General features: G+C 39.0%; 1 protein-coding gene across 3 annotated transcripts in view; it reads right to left on the bottom strand.

Moving 5' to 3' along the window:
• LOC142059951 (glypican-5-like) overlaps window positions 1-20,376 on the bottom strand; it is a 390,210-nt gene that overhangs the window by 346,956 nt on the left and 22,878 nt on the right. For all 3 annotated transcript variants that reach the window (XM_075099332.1, XM_075099330.1, XM_075099331.1), the window contains exon 2: window positions 19,354-19,515. In XM_075099332.1, the coding sequence (XP_074955433.1) occupies window positions 19,354-19,515 (162 nt within the window). The remainder of the gene's footprint in view (window positions 1-19,353; window positions 19,516-20,376) is intronic.

Raw genomic sequence — 20,376 nt, 5'->3', positions numbered from 1 at the left:
CTCATTGCAGCCTTTCAGTACTTAAATGGGGACTATAGGAAAGATGGGGGCAACCTCTATAGCAAGGCCTGTTGTGACAGGACAAGAAGTAATGGTTTTAAACTAAAGGAGGGTAGATTTAGACTGGATATAAGGAAAAAAAATTACACTATGAGGGTGGTGAAACACTGGCACAGGTTGTCCAAGGAGATGGTAAATGCCCATCCCTGGAAACATTCAAGGTCAGGTTGGAGGGGGCTCTGAGCAACCTGATCTAGTTGAAGATGTCCCTGTTCACTGCAGGGGGTTGGACTAGATGACCTTTAAAAGGTCCCTTCCAACCTAAACCATTCTATGATTCTATGAAGCTTTAAAATATAATATCAGTTTATTGTGTTAGGATCAATGCCAGTTTTAAGATGGCTGTTCTGCTGCATAAAATAAAAACACTAAAGAAGAGAAGGAGGCTTTACAATTAGCAGTTAACCGACATTAGTTGCCACTGCGCAGCTGCCTCCAGGAAGGAATGTTGTTCTAACACTCTGGAAAAGCTTCAAGTCTTCTGAGACACTTTACAGGGTAGTGTCAGCACAGATATCATCTCCACCCAAGAGAAGGAGTATCATCTTCAAGAGTCATCTTGTTTTGCTATTACGTAATGGTCTTTAGTCTAAGCAAGAAGGAAGTTACTCAATCAGGTTGGTGATGTGTGTGCAGAATTTCAAAAACAACTCAATTATTCTATCCAGGCAAAAGCTGCCATTAAGCCAGTGTTCCTGAAAGCAGTACAAAGCCAGAGTGCCCCTACATAAAGGGGGTTCTTGCATGGTACCTTGCACTCTACCAACGGCAGAGTAAAGCCAGTAGGGCAGGCAGAATAAAGTAGCGGGCAACAATATAATAGTTGCATTCCTTGAGTCAGGTAGTGGCTTCCAACCTTTTCTGCCTGTAAGCTCCATTTTTGTTGAGTTTGAAACAAACACAGCCGTACAACTAAATTTGTGTTGAGTTCCTTACGTTATTAACCAGGAACAATACAGCAACATCACATCCATTCCTTTCTTTCATGAAAGGACATTAAAAGACAATTCATTCTGCTTGAGGTCTCTTCCCTGGACTGAAGGCAGATGCGACTGCAATGTGGTTCCCCAACATTTCACACTGATAAAGTGCCTGGATACTACACTAACAGAGGGGACTGCCTCCCTCATCCTTTGCTTATCTAGCAACCTTATTCACTGCAAGCATATCCCAGGTCTTCAGAATTTTGAGGTACTGGGTGACATGCCTTTTTTTTTTCCTTAGGCAAAGCAGATGGGTATATTCATGTTTGCCTGTGTTTCCCACCTGTCAGGCCTATAATCTCACTACACAGATTTTAAGCAACATACTAAGGCCAGAACACCTCCATTCTGACCCCTGCTTAAATAGGACCTTGTGCTGCACCACCAAACACAGCACATGTTCTGGTGGCACTTGATATGACAGCTGTCCCAAAAGGTGTGTTGCTGAGTATGTGGTGGAAAGAGTGGGTGGGCTGGGGGGGAGGGGGGGGCATAAGCCTGCTTTTTGCTTTTAGTATTTCAGTTTTATTGATCTTGAAATAACAAGTCACTAAAAATTGCTACAAAACTCATCAGTCATAAAACAGGATCAAAAGCAGGCCCACAGAAAAGATGCCTGCTTGAGGAAAAGACCTTGATGGTGGCTTTGGAAATACAGAAAAGCACATCCTTAAATAATGTTTATAGCCTCAAAACTGCTCTGTTCAGACAGATTACAAAATTAGATAAAACTATCTATTGCCTTGAGTGATGACAGGAAAATGAACGTTTCATCCTCTACAGAACCAGGAATCTTCAGATAAGATTAGTCTCTGCCATCACAAGATAAATCACTGTGGGTCTCATGCTGCTGTAATTTACACCAGTTATACCTAGTGTAACTCAAAAGCCTTCACTCAAGTTACTTCATGTTCAAGTAGCTAAGAAGATAATCAGTTTTTAGGTAGAGATTAGTAAGAAGTTTTAGAAGGCTTCATTAGTTCAGCGCGTCTTGCTTGAAGCTTGTGCCATCCCTGGGCTTATTTTGTCTTTGCTATTCATCAGACCATTATTTCTAAGTATACAGTGGGTTAAGTATTTCTTTTCCTATAGTTTTTTCTACATGTCTTATTTGTCCTTGAATTCTTCGGTATTCCTTTTTGCAACAGCACAATCATTGTTGATGCTAACCTTGTCTCTCAAACCTACCGAACATACTTAGAAAAAAAAAAGGGGGGGGGGGGGGGGGGGGGGGAAGAAAGCTTTGTGAATACTAAAAAAGAACCAAAAAAGATTATGACCAACCTCATATCCCATTAGAAAGTGTCTAGATTACAAAGGAAAAAAATAAAACAAATACTGATTTAAGCCACTGCAATGACATTTCCTATTCTCCAACTGAAAACGTACCTAACTCAAAAAAACTCCACTCCACTCTGAAGTTAATAGTACACTCAGAAGAAATGGTAGCTTTATGCTATCAAATGCCACTTGCATGTGGCATCAGTTAAGGACTGCAAGAAAGAGGATGACTGAACCTCAACATCCACACATGCACGCAGAGCTCCCTATCAGCTGTCCATGGGAGGAAGAAAAAAAAAAAAAAATCATCTTTTGGACACATAAGTCTTTCTTCAGACACAGAACTCTGAAGGACTGACCAAAAGACTATTTTCCTTCCCAACTATATTGAGAAATCTAGTGAAAAAAAAAGTATCTCATCTCCTCTTATAACCATTTGCAGAATTTGCTCTGTGCATCTGCATACCAAAGCATTGCTCCCCTTCCTCCAGCTTTTCCAAATTTTGCTACCAAATACAGAAGCAGTAAGGCAGGTGTGTATGATCAGAGTCTTAGATTTTTGGAAAGGGGTGGTGGTGAAAGAGTATTTTAGCTGCTATATTTAGCATTTAAATTATAACATCAAAGTTTCAAAAGACTATCTTGTTTTCAACAAAAATTGACTACACTGGCTTTTGGCTCTTTATTCACTTAGTTCCTCTGCTGGTCTCCACCTGCCTCTCTTTGCCTATATCAAACATTTTAAGTACTGATATCTTGTATGTTCTTTTGGCACTTCAGGCTTCCTACAGCCCCTCAGCAGGAGTGGATGAATGACCCTTCTCACAGGAATCCATTTTTTGTGAGCTGCATTGCAGGTTGCCAGGAGGAGGTTTTTCAGTAATGAGTTTGAGCTGGCTCATACCAACTGTGGTTCACTCATTTGCCACTTAGCAATATATTCCATGGAACATCCCAATAAAATAATCTTCACTCAGGAAACAGAAGCCTCCCCTCTTCTTTGGCATTGTAATTTAAATACCCTAGCTTCATTCTATCCTTGGAGCCAGGGTCCAAGCTCAATTAAATCAGTGGAAGGATTACCAGGGATTTTAACTGCTTTTGGACCAAAGCCAAAGTGAATGCTTTATTCAATTTTGTAAAGACTATATAAATAAATTTAAATCAGAGAAGACCATTTCTCATTCCTATGGTTTCAGGTAAAGGATAATATTAATCTTCGTAAGAGCTACTTTGTCCCGCATGGGTACTATATCCACCTACTAACATCTGCCATCACTATTCAGTAGCTTGACACTCAGAGTTAGAGTCTGCATGGGTGGAAACTATGATCTTAAAGGTATATAAATCGTTACAGTAACTCCTGGATGGCAATGGCTTCAGTAGGAACTTCTCAAGCAAGCACTTCTGAATCACTAAAATTTATTTTACTTCCAGTGCACAGATCAACTTTTTGTTGGCTTGTTAGTAGTGAAATAAGTTACATACATGAAGACCGAGTTACCACTTTATGCTGTTTTCTCCTCTGACTGCTTTCTGCCCTGGGTCTGCCCTTTTGCTTCAGGAAGCATGAACAAGACTTCACAGTAATACAAAGCAGGATCAAATGAAGGACATGCCTGTCAGGTTGCCCACAGTGGGTCAGCTCTAAGCATTATTTCACTAACAGGTAGAACACACACATATTTGAAGCCTTCAATCAGCTTTTGTACATTGGCAGGATCTGGCAACAAAGCAAAGCTCTGAACTGCAACTTCTTGCAGTCAACCACCTTGGTAGTTCACACAATTTTTGTTTTTAGGAAGCAGAAACCACTCTACAACAATAATTGTCACCAGTGCAGAAAAAGTAGGAACCAGGTAATTGCGGTATTTGGAGAGATCTCCAGAGGAGTCCTAGATGCCTTTCAGGGCAGGGAACACAGGTAGAGAGCACTCTATGCACAAAGGTACACTTTGGTGAATCTGCACCCATGCAAAGTCAACAACATTACATTATTTTAACTTAGGTCAGTTTAGGAAGTTATTTTCCAAGTTTCTGAATTGCACTGATGCTTACTAAATGATGTATTTTGCCTTTACAAAGAATTTTTAAAAGACCAATTAATTGATCTCTTCAAAATTAGTCAAAAAATGAATAGCAAAGTAGTCTGAGCTAAAATGATTCACCCTCCTGAATGGTCCACTGTTCCTTTAGCGTCACGTTCAGTGGCTAGTGCCCCTAAAACTCGACTTTTGTTGGCAATAAATTTGGGAATGCTTACATTTTCTAACCATTCTTTTACAGATTAGTACAGTCGAAGGAATTAGTCTTTCTGGAGCATAAGTTTGAAAGAATTAAAAAAATGAAAAATATTCCATAAATATATTTTTTTATATTTGTACACCTACAACTATTCCCAGTAATGTGGACCATTATTTTGTCTGTAGTGTTACAGTGGTTTATATTTCATGTTTACAATAGTGTATCATATGCTCCTTTTCTAATAAGTTTAGTGAGTAAGGAAAGATGCAATGTGCTACAGGAGGTGAGAGAGTCCTGATGGATCCGAATAGCCTCTTTCACCCTATGCACCATGCAAAAAGATGTGCCTCAGTTTTAAAAGTTTGTAAGAGTATATTTCAGCAACAGACCTACACCCTTCTTTGCTCTTAAAACAAAGGAAAAAAAACCCTCTCATTTAATGTTAAGTGAATACCTACATAACCAGCTGAATCAAAACAGTACTACTTGAACGGCTTAGATCCTCCAATGGACATGGCACCATTGAACCTACTAAGACTCCCTCCCTCCCCAACCCCAGCTGAACAGGACACAAATATAGCCCTCTTGTTATTAGGAAATAACCTGCATTTCCTAATGGCACAAAGGTGCAATTTTCCCTCCTAGCTAACAGACATAAGACCTTCATTTGTCTTGTCATACAAAGAAAAGAATCAATTGTTTGGAAGCACCTGGATCATTCCCTATTGAGTCAGGCACAGCAGCAGCCCTGATTTGTAACTTTCCATTTAGTCCATGGAAGTAAAAAAGCAGCTCTTTACCACGTGCCCAAACATTTCCTTAGAGGATTCTGTATGGGTAGAAATAGAAGGAAGGTTTTACAGAGGTGTTAGACCATATTTGCTGTTATGAGTTGCACAAAACAACCGTGGCCAAAACTACTAAGAGGAAAAAAAAACCCAAGATATAGTACACAAGGAACTGATTAAATGCATGTAGAAAGGAAGTTCTAGCTTAGATAACTGGTTCTGGTCAGCTGTATTTCTCAAGAGTGCTATTTATCCACCCACAACTACTACCTACCCAGCTGTATGAAAGCTGCTTGAGGGATCCAGAGTCAAACACAACTCTACAGCTGGGCTAGGGCAAGTTAAGCCTGGTCACAGAGAGAAGGAAAAAGAACTGGTTTCTGGAGCAGCAATTCCTACACAAGGTGCCAATGGGGCATGAGGCCTCAGGCATTATAAAAATTACTGGTCATATATGGAAAATGCAGATAGTAGAAAGAAGCCAAGGAGAGGCCTTCTTGAAACACCACTAAAAGGGGAAGAAAGGGAAAACTAAAAGCTCCATGTTTTTACAGGTGCACCTTTAAAATCCTGATAGCATATACGTACTATTTATTTTTATGGAAAGCCACTGTTCTTGTTCATAGCCTTCTGTTTACAGAGAATATTATGAAACCTAACAAAAGCAGTAATAGAAATGGCAAAGATTATCACATCTCCAACAAACATACCTCTTTCCCTCAGAAATCTAAAAGTTACAGGAAGCTCTCCCAAGAAATTGACAGCACAAATCAGAAACAAAGTTACACACTTGCAAAGTAGTTATGGAAAAAAGCAGAAGAACTATCTGTTAAAGCTCTTCCTTCTGTTAAGAATCCGCTAAGACTTGCAGCAGTACTTCCATTCCAAATGTAAACATCTACAAGGATCCTCATTTTAGCACAGTACAAAGACAAAAGTCTCAATACAGAAAAAAAGAGAGCCAACCTCTCAAACCTTTGCCTTTGCGATTAAAGAGTCAGAGCAGATGTAGTTAACCTCAGCAGAACAAGGCTCTAAAATCTGACACAAACCACCCTTTAGTAGCTGTGAATAGGCCTACAAGACTGAGGGAAAGATCTGGGGGATGTGAGGAAGACATGACCCATAAATTCCTTAATTCCAAGTCCTATTCTCACTTTGTTGCTTAAGTCTGCAGACACCCCAAATGTTTAGTGACTGCCAAGGCAACTGTTCATTCACTTCAGTCAAAACAAGAACAACAAAAAAAATCCAAAACCAAAAAAAACCAACCAGTATCACATTCAAAACCGTCACTTGCCAGTAATTCAAAGTGAGGCATTCTCATCCTAGAATACACACACACATAAGGAGTTCAGTGGTTTGAGCTGACACCCTGCTCTAACCAAGCTGCAGGTCAACCTTATTCAGCCAAGCTCCAATTGCCCTTAAACCCTGATCTCCCATGACACAACTACACAACTTCATTTCGACAGTCTGGTAAGACATTGTTAATTACAGAAGAGGTAATAACCAACAAATGTTAAAAGGTCACAGGTATACACATGTTTTCAATGTGTCTACCGAAAGACCTACATTTGGTTCTAAGATGAATGTGAAATGCTAACAAGCAGCTGACATGCCTATGGTAGCAACTCAGTCCTCCTTTTAGACAGTAAATTCAACTGGAAAAGCAGGCAGAAAAATCCCTCCTTCAATAGAAATGGCACCAGTGGGACAGAGGCTATCTTACAGAAAATCACTAAGGCCTTATAGATCATCAATAGCATTCAGATTCACACTGAAAACAAGAACTCCATGCAACATTTGAAGAACAGAAAGAGTCAATGGGAAACTGCTAGGTAGCAGCACTAGCTAATCATTTCGCCAATAAAATGGATAGGAAGTATCCAGCAGATTATGTTTATAACCACACAAGTCTTCCTAATTCCTAAATCTAAAACATCTGAGTTTAGAGAAAACATCTTAAGCTTTCTGCAAGGATGGTGATAATTACGAGTCCAGTACTTCATTAAGTAAACTCCACTCCCAACAAAATAACAAACAAGAGGCATAATCCAATAGCAACACTTCCAAAATAGTTACACTCCAGCCGCATGGCCAGAAGTGTAGAAATGCAATCCAAACAGATGTCCATGAAGAAGGCACGGGACAAGGAATCCATGCTAATTTCAAATCTGATGTATTGCACATATCACTTCACAGATATTTTTGTAGACAGATGACGAACAGCCATTTCGGCCCAAGGTCAGATGGAAGAGTAAGTTTTAGTGAGAATCATGTTCACATTCCACTGATTTGACCAGATATCTCTACACGGTTATAGTATACCAGTCTACTTTCACGTTACTTTATCTCTGCATCCTTATAAATTTTAGTCTCTCTCACCACACTGGCATACAGAAGACTGGTCCAAGTACTGTTTCAAAGCAACGTTGATAGCCATGCCATGGCGAGGAGGTGAGAAGGCAGAAGGAGGTGGCTCAGCTGTTCTGACATACAATCATCCAATTGCAAATCAGCAATCCTGGATTAGTAGTAGAGCAACCCATAAGTACAGGGCCAACATTCAACGAGACATTCCCTGCTCTGCACATATGTTCTTCCTTCTCTCCTCCTCAAGAGAGACACCTAAGGGAAAAGCATAAAGGACAAAGGGGGAAAACCGAAGTTACAAAGAGGTGAAAAGTGACTGATCTATTTGTTTGCCCATTTATGCTGTGAGTGGCTGAAACATTCAAGCATACAATTACAAAACAAACATACAGGCAGTTTTCCTTTCCTTGCTTCCAAAGTCTGCTACAATTCTAAAAGGTTTTGAAAATATTTTGTCTGAAGGTAAATGCTCACATGAATAAACTCACTTAAAATCAAGTACACCTTTTTTTAAACTAAAGTATCCTCAAAGCCTATACGCTTCAATCACAATGCCCTCAACTGGTGGGAAGCCATGACATTCTAGAGTCACAAGATTTTGACAAGGAAACTTTGAACTAAGAAGCAGCACAGAAACTCTGAAATCTGATCTAAAAATCTCAACATTATAAATGTGCTTGTAAATACTAAGACTGCTATCTCTTACACTGAAAAATGTGATCGTATTGCTTTTACGCACCCTCCATCTGTCTATATTCTTCTGTCTCTCATGTTACAGTAACGCTGTAATCTTCCTGAGACTGGTACGGTTTGTTGGGGTTTTTTTTATATACAGCACAGTGAAGTCCTAGCCAATAAATAAAATACCACACATGACAGCAACAGCAATAAATCATTTTCTGTTAATAACTGGAAGAAAAAATTTTATCCTCTCTTTTTACAACACCACACACCTAAGAGTTTAGCTTAATAATGCATTATGTTACACAGCATTACTAAAAGGCCTATCTGCAAACTGCTCCAAAAGTAAAAAACAAAATACATCTGCAAACCAGAGATTGTGAGAATTAATTTTCTGGAAAAAAATTCAGAAGCATCTAAGACATTCCACATTTGCCTCCTAAAATAAGGGAAGAAAATAATGAAAGTGTATTTCCTAATGGCAGTTAACCTGAAAAAAACTGATTTTGTTTTCTGAGTAAAATTCTTTTCATCCATTGAATGCCTACAGTTGGCAGAAGAGAGCACACTGCAAACCAAAATGCCACACCATTATTTCTGGCGCATGATGCTGAGGTTTGAATCTATTGTTTTTTCCTGAACGTACTTGCTTTGAGATATCTACTCTCTTAACCTTGTCGGTCTCACTCAATTATTTTCTTTCTGAAGTCTGAAAATGCAACAGTGAGAATGAAGTAAGGATTTCATGTAAATCACTCCTTTTGTGTTTATCACCGTTTTCCCTCCTATTTTTATTGAATTGCAGTTTCAATGTTACAGTACCTATACTCTTGCTCAAAGGACATCTAAAATTTTGCATCTAGAAATGGCCTAAAAGAATGCCTTTCCCGTTTTCAATATCATAATAAAAGGACTAGTAAAATAACAAAAGGAAGTTTAAACAATCAGTCATCTTTAGGAAAAAAGGATGTGTAAAATTAAAAGCTGAATTATCATCTAAATAAACTCCTCCCACAAACTGAAAGGCAGTTAATGGTCCTCTTTTTTTATTCCAAGGAAGTTTTACGCAGGAGCTTACACTCCTAATGAAAAGAACTGCCACAACACATCACTTCTCTGGTCTTCACCCATTTCTTTCAAAAACTGGCAGACTAACTTAGGCAAGCGGGAAATTAGACTTGATTGCACTGAGAACAATTTCATAAGATTTACTGAAATACTCACACAGCCAGCAGCAGAGTCACTGCGATGGGGAACTTCATATAATTAGAGACTCAGCAGTAATGCTACCTGTACGGAAATGCCATGTCAGAACAAAAGCGAACTAGAGGGAAAAAACCACCCACCTTGTAGTCTGCAGTAAGGAGGCCACTGAAATTTCACAAGACAGTTGTGAATGAAGTGTGTAACTCCAAAAGAAAGAGGACACTAAACGAGATTCCAGAAACACTGTCACCAAAATACTGCCCTCAGAACAGCAACTGCATTAAAACCTCCCCGGGTAGTCAAGCCCTCAGATTCATTTACGCACTCAGCTTTTGCATGTTTTTCTTAATTTTCTTATTTTAGGAATGAACACTTTCTCTCCAGCTATCTTTGTGTTTTCTTTCTATCCAGGCTAATTAATCATTGATTAATTGTGCTACCCGTCCACCGTGCTTTTATACTCTGGAGATACAGTCAACAGCCTGACAAGGTATGGGGGGGTGGGGGGCGTGGGGTGGGGTGGAAGGGGAAAAGGAAGAAAAATTATGACACAGACAGGCGAAATATGGACACAGGGATATAACATGGACAGAGATGTAAGATGACCAAACACATGCTGTGTGTATTCATCAGATTTCTTGTTGTAGCACCACTACGCCCTGCCCACATTGCATGAACAACAGTTATAAATAGGTAATGAAGAGACTGTCCCTGCCCCAAATTGCTTACATTCTAGGTATCAAATGACAGCCAAAGCCAGACAAGCTCAGGAAGCAAGGTTACATGATGATTATAAAGGCTAAATGGATGATATCTTATCTAGATGATTTGCTGCTTCCTTTTAAAATATATTTAATGTATATTTCTCTCACCACTTCACATTGAATTGTACCGTCCTTTCAAAGCCTTGGGCCAAACAATTCTGTAAAATCTGTATTTAATCACTTTTAAATGTAACAAAGATATCTAAACAATACAACATTTTTGCTTAACAAAGCACTATAATTCTAGTACCTTCTAGTAATTTCAGTCAAAATCTTTGATACTGATAAGTATACAATGATTACCAATATAGGCTTCTGGCAAGACTAATATTATCCAGTTACCCACAAGCACTGTTCTGCATATTGCATTCCTGAAAAACAACTGCAGACTATTTCATAAATCAAACCTGCATGTAATATACAGGAACTCTTATAACTGAACTACTCATAATGCTGTTGACTCCACAATATCACTGTCGATTGCTGATTGATATAAGGTAATTTCAATGTAATAAGTAATATTTGATATAAGGTTTTCCTATGTTTAAGGAGACATCCACTATTAGCAATATTGTCACACGCTTTAGCTATCCTTTAAAGACTTACATAGGCATGATATTTGTTACCAGATATGGTCTGCAAGATAGTGATTTACATTCCATGGCTACAATTAAGTGTTCTTCATAGGTTTCCATTGAATTTTCCACTTGAATTTTCTGTTTTGAAAGTCATCTGATTTTTCTGATGAAAGAGTGTAGTTTCCTCCATTGTTCCTCCCTTTGATTTTTCCTGTGTTCTTTAAGAGACTAATGATTTCTTCTTCCTAACAAGCTGCCCAAATGACAAGGCACAGCAGAGGGATACATTAATGAAATCAGAAATGCACAAAAGTTACCAGGGTCAACAGTTATTTACATTACTATAGCAGTTAGGGATGCTAATAAAACACCAGGATCACAGGTACTGTAAAGATCCAGGATAAAGCATGGTGCCTGTCTCACAGCTGCCAATAAAAAGAAAGACAAACAACAGCTGATACACACACACACAGGGGAAGAAGGACAAAAAGGGGCAAGCACATCACAAACCTGGTCAACACAACAGTAGTGGATTCAGCATATTTTGGGTTGAGCTTTCACAAGTACTTTGTTTACTGTGACCTTAAAGAGAGTTTTAAGAATGCCATTTAAAGGAAGATTATGAAGGTACAGAGGATCTTTACAGCAAGCACACGTTTCTGTAGCATGAAAGACTGCACAGGAAAAAACAAAAAGGTACCCAGCTGAATTTTTATACTAAGTGAATGAAAAGGCTGTCATTACTGGCCTGTGACAGTAACCAACATTTAGATCATGAATCACAGGTGACCAGCAGCATGGGATGCACTGGAAAATATAAGATGAAAGGCTTATTTTAGATGCAAGGGGGTAGCACTATCATGGAAACAGAGAATGTGATCAGGAGTTTGGCTAGGGAAATCATCTTTTCAGCAGAATTCAGATAACCTTGCAAAAAAACAGAACAGTGACAACAGTAAAAACCATTGGATACTTGATTTTTATAACATATACTATGGGAGATGAAACAGCATGGGAAAAATCAAGAGGCACAGAGCATCTTGGAGGACATGAGAGGCTGGGATGAACTTTTGCACACACTTGGTTTATGTTTACTATGCACTACTAGAAAAAATTTAAAGGTGAAGATCTATTTGTTGGCTTGTTTCCACATCTACCTTTAAGCTTGTATGTATACAGAAATAAAGCACACTCCTCAAGTCATTTGTTGATAGTAGGTCATCACACCAATTCCAGTATCTGTGATAAATGGAACATTACAAGACACCAGATTAGAAACACTTCCATTTTCTTGTAATCTACACCATGAAAATGTTGATCTGGATCTAGAATCTGAACAAAAGTGTACACACAGCATCGGAAAAAGATATTAGTCCAAAGGACTGCAGGTAGTCCTTCAGCCAAAAAAAGAATTCTGCACACCATTCAAAGTGTTTAGAGATCAAACACACAAGCTGTGTAGCAAGTTCAATAATCACCATTCACAATGCAATGTTAATATTTACTCGCAGTCCCTGGCACATCTCCAAGATTTTCTTTTGATTTTGCATGTTCAGAAGATAAAAGGTGAGAGCATTAGGGAATACTGCACATTGTAAACTTATTTTTTATATTTTCCTGAGAAAAAGACAATTACATGAAAGAATTTAACACCCTTTCCCTCACCCCACATGCAGACAAAGGCTGAAGTCTTAGCAAAGCGTTGCGCTCTAAAACTATAAATGGCATACAGAAGATGAATAATACTTACACTGGCAGTAACTATATTTTTTAAACAATAAAACTTAAGAATCAAGTGACACAGTAGAATTAGTAGGCAGCATGTTTATAGCAACCAACCTGATGGATAATTAAATTGCGTTCAGCACGTGGTCAACATTGTCAATTTTTTTGTGGTAGCCAAAAGATAACCTGGGGAAAGAAGAATTAATGGATGGTGGGCCCAACGTTGGATAACTACCCCAACAGATAATGTGCACCCCTCAGCCTAGACTCAGAAAGTTCTTGAATGATCATTCTCTAGGGAACAGTAGGGTTAAAAAAAGGGAAGTGTGTTCATATTTCTGATATAATTCCCTGTTCATTTACTGGCCACTGGACAAGACTATGTTAGATGGCCCTGCAGCCTCACCCAACATGACAGTATTCATATGTGCAGCACAGGGAAATACGTGGGAGTTGCTGACATTTCATCAATTGAGATGACACCAATAAAAAGGATAAAAACAGGATGGCAGAATCCAAAGACCACCCCCCACAAATGTAATGCTTCACCACTATTGCACATAAGTTTCTTGGTTACACAGGCATTAGTTATTTCTAACAGACTCTGCGTCTCCTACCCTACCATCTTTTGTTGCCTCCACGCACCATAAACTTTTACAGTGGATTGCAAAGCAGGGGAATTCCTTCATCCGAACTGGTAGCACACTAAGCATACTGGATTTATGAACTTTCAGTTAGTACCAAAATGCAAAGGAGGAATCTGATCACCAAAGAGTTGATGCAGGATATCCCTTCCTCATACTGCACTACTCAGAAACACTGACCTGGTCCATGCTTAGGGCAAAGCAGCCCAGCTGTGCCAAGATCAAGGACAAAATGAGCATCTCACTCTCCAAGAAACACTTCAGGAGACTACAATCAGCCAAAATTCCCTTCCCCTCCGAGCTCTCTAGAAATCACAAATACTTTTTTTAGAGGAGTCAGAAGAGGTCATGAAGATAAACTAAATTGCATTCTTGGCTCTTCCTATGATATGATGTACCACTTCAGGAAAGACATTTTCCCTCCCCTGTGCCTCACTTAATCCATCTCCAGAACCAATACACCCACACTGAAGTTCTTTTCAAAAGTGTTTAAGATCTACAGACAGAAAGTACCATATGAAGATCTACGTTTACATTTCAATAGAGAACAGAGCAGCCAAAAACAAACAAAAAAAAGGGCTGGTTTTGTCATACAGATGAAGACAGTCTTCTCCCACCTAGAGCTCCCCACTAGTCAGACAGCAACAGTCCATGTGCATGCAGTTCACACATGCAAGGCTACAGCAAAAAAAAAAGAATATTACAGCCTCCCATAGGCTGCATACATAAAACAGGCTTTCACTCTAGGTACAGAACACTGATTGATTGGTACATTGGAATAGGAATGAATAGCATACAGGAGGTAGACAGAAATACGCTAATGGAGCCTCTCTCTTATCTCTCTCTCTGTAGGGAGTCATTTCTGCATTGAGCCAAAACCAAATTACACATCTCAGCCAGCTTTCAGCTCAAAAGTCAACAAAGTACAAAACTCTTCTTAGCAGGGTTATACAAGTGGAACGGGGTGGGTAACAATTTGTCTCAATAAAAGACCAAGTACTATGGGATTACAAAAAAACTATTTAAAAAACAACATTTCTGCATTTCTATAATCCAGCAGTAAATAAAGGAAACCATAGGCATTGTTGGTGATGGTTGGCAGGTTTCTGTTGGTGACGGTTGGCTTTTTTTAAATAGCTGATTGATTTTGGACTGCATCCATCTCTAGCATTGTGACCACACTTCATATAGTAATTAACTACAAACCAGACCACACTTCTCCAGCCAACTCTTTTTTGTTTTGTAAATTTCATTGCACTTCAACACCATTAACCAGCCACCCCTATTTCAAGCTGATATTCTTAAATTCAGTAAAAATAAGTGTCAGCAACACTGCAACTCAGCCAAATTAAAATGGAGAATGTTTTTGACTCCATAAGGCTGAGTGCCAGTGTACTCTATTACTTATTTCTGGGAATGTTCAGGTCAGTTGATTACTGGGCCCACTACTGGCATCCATCCCCAGACCCACAGAAACCAGCCAACCCTTCCCATTTACCAGGGAGGATGCTGGATCAGAAACTTTGTGCTTAAGGACTTTTTGGATCAGCTGGACATTAACTTTCAGGCATTTTACCAAAAACCAGGAGTCCTGGGCTCCATCCCTGCTACAACTAGGTTCCCCTTTCCGCCTTGTACCATTCACGTCCTTCCCAGTTGCCTGCTTGGATCAGATGATAACAGAGTAAAACAACATGTGTGCACAGCAATGTCACTGCAACTCCTGCTATTAGAAATAGCAGCAAGGAGCTTTCCCAAATAGCATTTCCCCATTCCATATAAAGCAGAACATAAGCACAGCTTTGCCAAAACCCTTGAGTTAGGAATGAGAGGAGCAGACTGCTACAAAGCTAATCTACCCTCCTATAGCTGGGAGAATACGGGAACACCTGGCTCCACCATTTGACCCCCCGAGGTGAAATGAATACTATTTCAGAGAAACACCACAAAATTATTGCTTTATGACCAACACACTTTCTCTTCAGAGGCTGTGAGTGAACAATTCCTATTGCCTGCTGTAAAAACAAAAAGTGCAGCAAAGTATAGTATTTTTTTTAAGCTGCTCAGCTCAAACAAAGCTTTTCACTGTATCTCTGATACCTGCTAATTTGGTGACTGAATTATGATGTAGGTTTCAAAATATCCTGTTCTGCCTCTCTGCAGAGACCATCAGCAGAACAAATAAGTTACCAGTCTTCGGATTCTCATTACCTCAAATTAGCCTCAGCATAAGATGACAGCTTTTTGTGGGTCCTTACATGGCACCTGTTAGCACTCCATAAAGGACACAGAAAAGGGAGGGCAGGTTTCTCTGCTGTCTGCCCACAAAGAAGCTTTCCTGACAGCAACTTTCAGCCTGCACACACATACCACTTTTAATCCACTAACAATGAATCAGTTGCCTTGATTGGACGTGTCCCTGAGGAGTGCAAAGACTGCATGAGGGCATCAGCAGGGAATAGAAGGATGACTGTACCAAGTAACATGTAGTATCACCAAAGACACCAATCTAAGCTAAAACAATACATTTGTTTACATTCAAGCCTAAAAAAGGTTGGGACAAAGGAAACAGTAAGTTCAAGGGAAAGTCTTCTGGTTATCAAAGGGGAAAGCAAGTTACAAAATGAAAGCATCCTGTTTGAGCATTCATTTAAATAGTTCTGCTGGGCATCTTCAGGTTGCAGCCACAGAAGCTAAGAGAAAGAAGAGCACATCTTTGGATGGGACAAACTGACCTGCTCCAAAATGTATCCAAAACAAAGCCACCTGTGAAGAGCCAGAGGGCGACACACTAGGAACAGTACAACAGGCACATTCTCCTCCATTATGCTGTTCCTATTAGTTTGGCACACTTGTACACCTCATCCACTTACTCCATTTTGCCTTTGATTCCATTTGGAGCAGAGAGTTACTAATAACAGATCCGTAAAGTGACTAATACCATGGTAATGACTTTTAGGCTACACCATGGACCAGAACATTAAAAGAAAGTGTATCAAGCAGCTTTCCATGAGACTCTCCCCCAGGGGCCTGGTTACACTGAACATGCCAAACACCCAAAAGATTTTGTGGCAATGTATGATTTTGCAGGAGCTGAGACTGATGGCATGCTTCCCAAGCAGCCAGCTGGTCCTTTCATTCCTGCCTGTCTCCCTTCCTCCTGTCCTGGTACTAATGAGGAGGGCACTTTAAGCTTGCAGCTGATGCCAATGTGCCTCTTCCTACTCAAATCAGGTGTAACTGCAACATAATTAGAGACAGGAGTTCAAGCAAAACACATCTATGCAGAAGTTTGATTTATTAAGTGTTTGAACAAGGACTAGGTTGCTAATATTAAAAACTTTAAAGTGGGAAAATAGCAGGATTAAACCATAGTGCTAAGGCTGTCCATACGTACAGATTGGGCATTAGCCCAAATATAACAAGCCTGCCCACAGCTGTGGTATATTTAATCAAGTCTTACAGACTAATTATTTTGCACAACCAAATCCAGCACCTGTGAAAACTGTCTTATTTCAGCTGCAAGCAAAGATACTTAAATAACATTTTCAATTTCAACAAAACCAAAACAAAATCTCTTCAAGTCCAAAATGTCCACAGTAAACTGCAGTAGCCAGACAGCATAGAGGGAATACTTAACCAAACTTGTACCAAAACACCTACTCACATGAAAAAGCTCCTTCCTATTAATACTGTGGAATCTAATTGCAGACCCTCAGAACTAAGAAGGTCTTTTGACTTCCATGAAAGAAAATAAGGAGATGAGAACTTAAAAAGAAAAAAAGTATATTCTCTGTCCCCTGTCACCCCAAAAAAAAAGCTGCTCTCCTTTCCTACTGACGTTTAATTCCCACCACTATGTTCTCAAAGCTGAACCCCTGAAAATCCATTTCTTACACCATATTATACTGGAAATTATTTCATCATTATGGGTATAATATTAACAGTACTAACTGCTTTTTATGCACTTTTAGCAAGCAGCAGGCAGCAAGGCTAACTACTGCTTTGCTTTGACTACACAAACAGTACTAAGAATGTGTACTTATAAAAGAAAGTAAATTGCGCAAGTAACACCACCACATACAAATTAATATATTGGTTGTTTTTTTTTTTTTAGCAAGTCAGAGCCAGTTCTCATTGCTGCAATGAACATGAAATCTCAAAGGCACCTGAAAGGTTCCAAAATAAGGATATTTCTTCTCTCAGACTTTAAAGGTGCTTTTGGCACACTCACACTTTATCATTCAAAATAGCAACAAACCAAAATAGACCAAAAGGACAGAGTTAATTCAATGCGAAGATCTTCCCTCTCAGTAAATATCTTACACAGTACTACTCTTAGCAACAGAATGTCTATACACCACAAGATAAAGAGAGAGGCTTTTCACTGACACCTGGGACAAAACCAAAGAACAAAAGCAGCTCCCAGTGCAAGAGAGAAAAGTTACATTTTCAAGTGTTCCCACCTAATGCAGACAGAAGGCCAGCCATAAAAAATTACAGCATACAACCTATTTACCCACTTCCAGAAAACACTTGTAAATTTAAACTCTGTGAAATGTCTAACTACTACTTTCATTCCATCAAAAGGCTTCATCAGCAATGGACAGGACAATAAAGCCACTGGCTTGATCTAAAGGGGCTGGTAGGTTAATCTATTCTGACCTGATCTTTATTCAGTCATGATACTGAAAGATTGCTTGAATAACTTACCAGCATTTAACAAAGCCAACAGTCTCCCTTTTACTATAGTGCTCCTCCAACCAAATTTTTTAATCATGGGGATATTAACAGGTTTCAGAAATTAATTTTAAAATAAAACAAAATGCCATTTCTCACTCATTGGTACAGAACAGTGGAAAGAGAAGTAAATGACCAAAAGCAGAAAAAATTTTTTTCTTGCCCTTGCACATCTCTTTCAGAGTTCCACCATCATTTATTGTCAATAAGAGACAGCATATTATCTAAAATTAACTGTCAATCACATCTTTTATTGTATTTTCACTCAAATGGAAGAAACTAGACAAAAAAGCTACTATTTTTTAAAACCTGCTGAGTAACAATAGGCTTAATCATTCAGACCTCAAACTCTGCATTTTAAGAACTACTGGCTTGTTTTCAAAACCCATTCCATGAGGGTGCTTAGCACTAAACATAGCAAACCAGAGAGTTAAAATTAAGCACATAATTAGGCCCACAGAAGTCAGTAAGCTGGATTCATCACTCAGTGATTGATTAAATCACTCAACTCTCATTATTTAAAGTTCACAGCCTATGCTTAAACGCCCTTCTGGAGAAAAGTCTCCAGTGCTCAGTACTGTATATTGCAGAATCCTACACAAGCATTGTCCTCCCTTTAATATACAATAACCAGCTGTATGAAGAAACTACATAGACTTACATCAACCTGTTTAGAGCAATGTAGCTTTGAGAACAGCAAGAGTTATGAGAACAGACTTTCAGTGCGGGTTCCTTCATGCATTGACGTTTAACTGTGTGGCCATAATTCTTGAAAACAGATCACTCTTCATGTGACCTGCCAGGCAGTGAAACCTTTTGACATTAAGAGAATGCAGTGTTCTCACTTGGCATATCAGTTGGATCATTTATTCTTCAGCAGCAACAAACAAATGCATTTTCATTTAACCTAAACATGTAAATGATTTGGCAACACAAGAGAATATCAAAAAGCACAACCAACCATCAAGCACCTAAATGACATTTGAAAACACCTTGAAAAGCATCCATGCTAATCTTTTTAAAATGATCCTAAGAACAAGGTCTAAGCTTAAATCTATTCCTAATTAGATTTAGGCAGATGCTTAAAATACCAGTCGAGATTAAGTGCCACCACCTTTATCCAAGAGCAGGACCATCAAAGAACAGAGAAGTAAACCATAAGCCAGCAACCACAGCATGCAATGCAAGAGAAATTAAAAAAAAAGGAAAGAGCTTTTCCTTTTGTTTGCAGAGTATACTTATATACACTACTCGTAGGACTGCAGTACCTCAAAAGTTCCTACCTTGAAAAGCTGTGATATGACCAACAATCATGTACTTCAGTTCAAAATTCAGTGCCTGGATACTTTGAGTCCTCTCCCTTCGAACAGCTGCCTGGTAGCTTTCCTCCATTTTTTTGGTGCAACACGTTGGTGCTCTGTGTTGACAGATCTGTAAATCTGACTCTTAAAGCAAACAAGAAAAACACGATAATTAGAAAACCTCCAAACTTACACCATAAAAATAAATAGCTTCTTAGTGTCAAAACAACCACGGTGTTTAAAATTTTGAACCAAAACACAACCCATAAGGAATGGCGTGGTGAAACTCAGTTATTGTCTCAAGGACACTCATTTATGACTTTCACCTAAACTTGGATAACATCACATTATTAGCTGCAAACTTATTTTACACTGTTAAGAGCACTGGGCACAAAATCATCTAAACACAGTCAAGGCCACAACAGAATCACTAAAGATACATATTCAAAGGGGCAACATTTCCACTGTACACCTTGTGCTAAGTGCATTGTAACTTGAACATTTGAGTGATATCCATGCCTCAAATTAGGATCCAATGTTCACCTGTGTAGTGCCCCAAGGAACCACCTATTCACCTCTTACACTTGGGGAAGTCTCTCAAAAATCTTTGAACTCCTAAGCAGCTCACCCAAGAGAAAAAAAGAAAAAAAAAAAAAAATCACACACAACACAAAACACACCAAAACACATTTGAGTTTTATAAAAGCTATGGTAGCTTCTGGTTGGAGCAGATTTTTTGTTTTCCTTTCCTCTCTAGTTTTAACATATTTAGTGCCTTTCTGAATCAGATTTCAAAACAAAATGAGCAGCAATAGTTGTCACAAAAATAGAATTGATTTCTGCAACAGCCTGAGTTTAGCTGTCTACAGCCAAATGTAAGAAACTGACCCCAAACAGAGAGACCCAAACCTACAACCGCTGGGAAGTTATTTCAATTTCTGCTATTTCAATTTCTGGGCTTAACTTGTAGTGAGAGTCAACATATATTCACCTGAACCAAAAAGA

Source organism: Phalacrocorax aristotelis, chromosome 7 (genome assembly GCF_949628215.1).
Source record: "Phalacrocorax aristotelis chromosome 7, bGulAri2.1, whole genome shotgun sequence".
NCBI classification, from domain to species: domain Eukaryota; kingdom Metazoa; phylum Chordata; class Aves; order Suliformes; family Phalacrocoracidae; genus Phalacrocorax; species Phalacrocorax aristotelis.
This window is presented reverse-complemented; position numbering and strand designations above follow the sequence as displayed.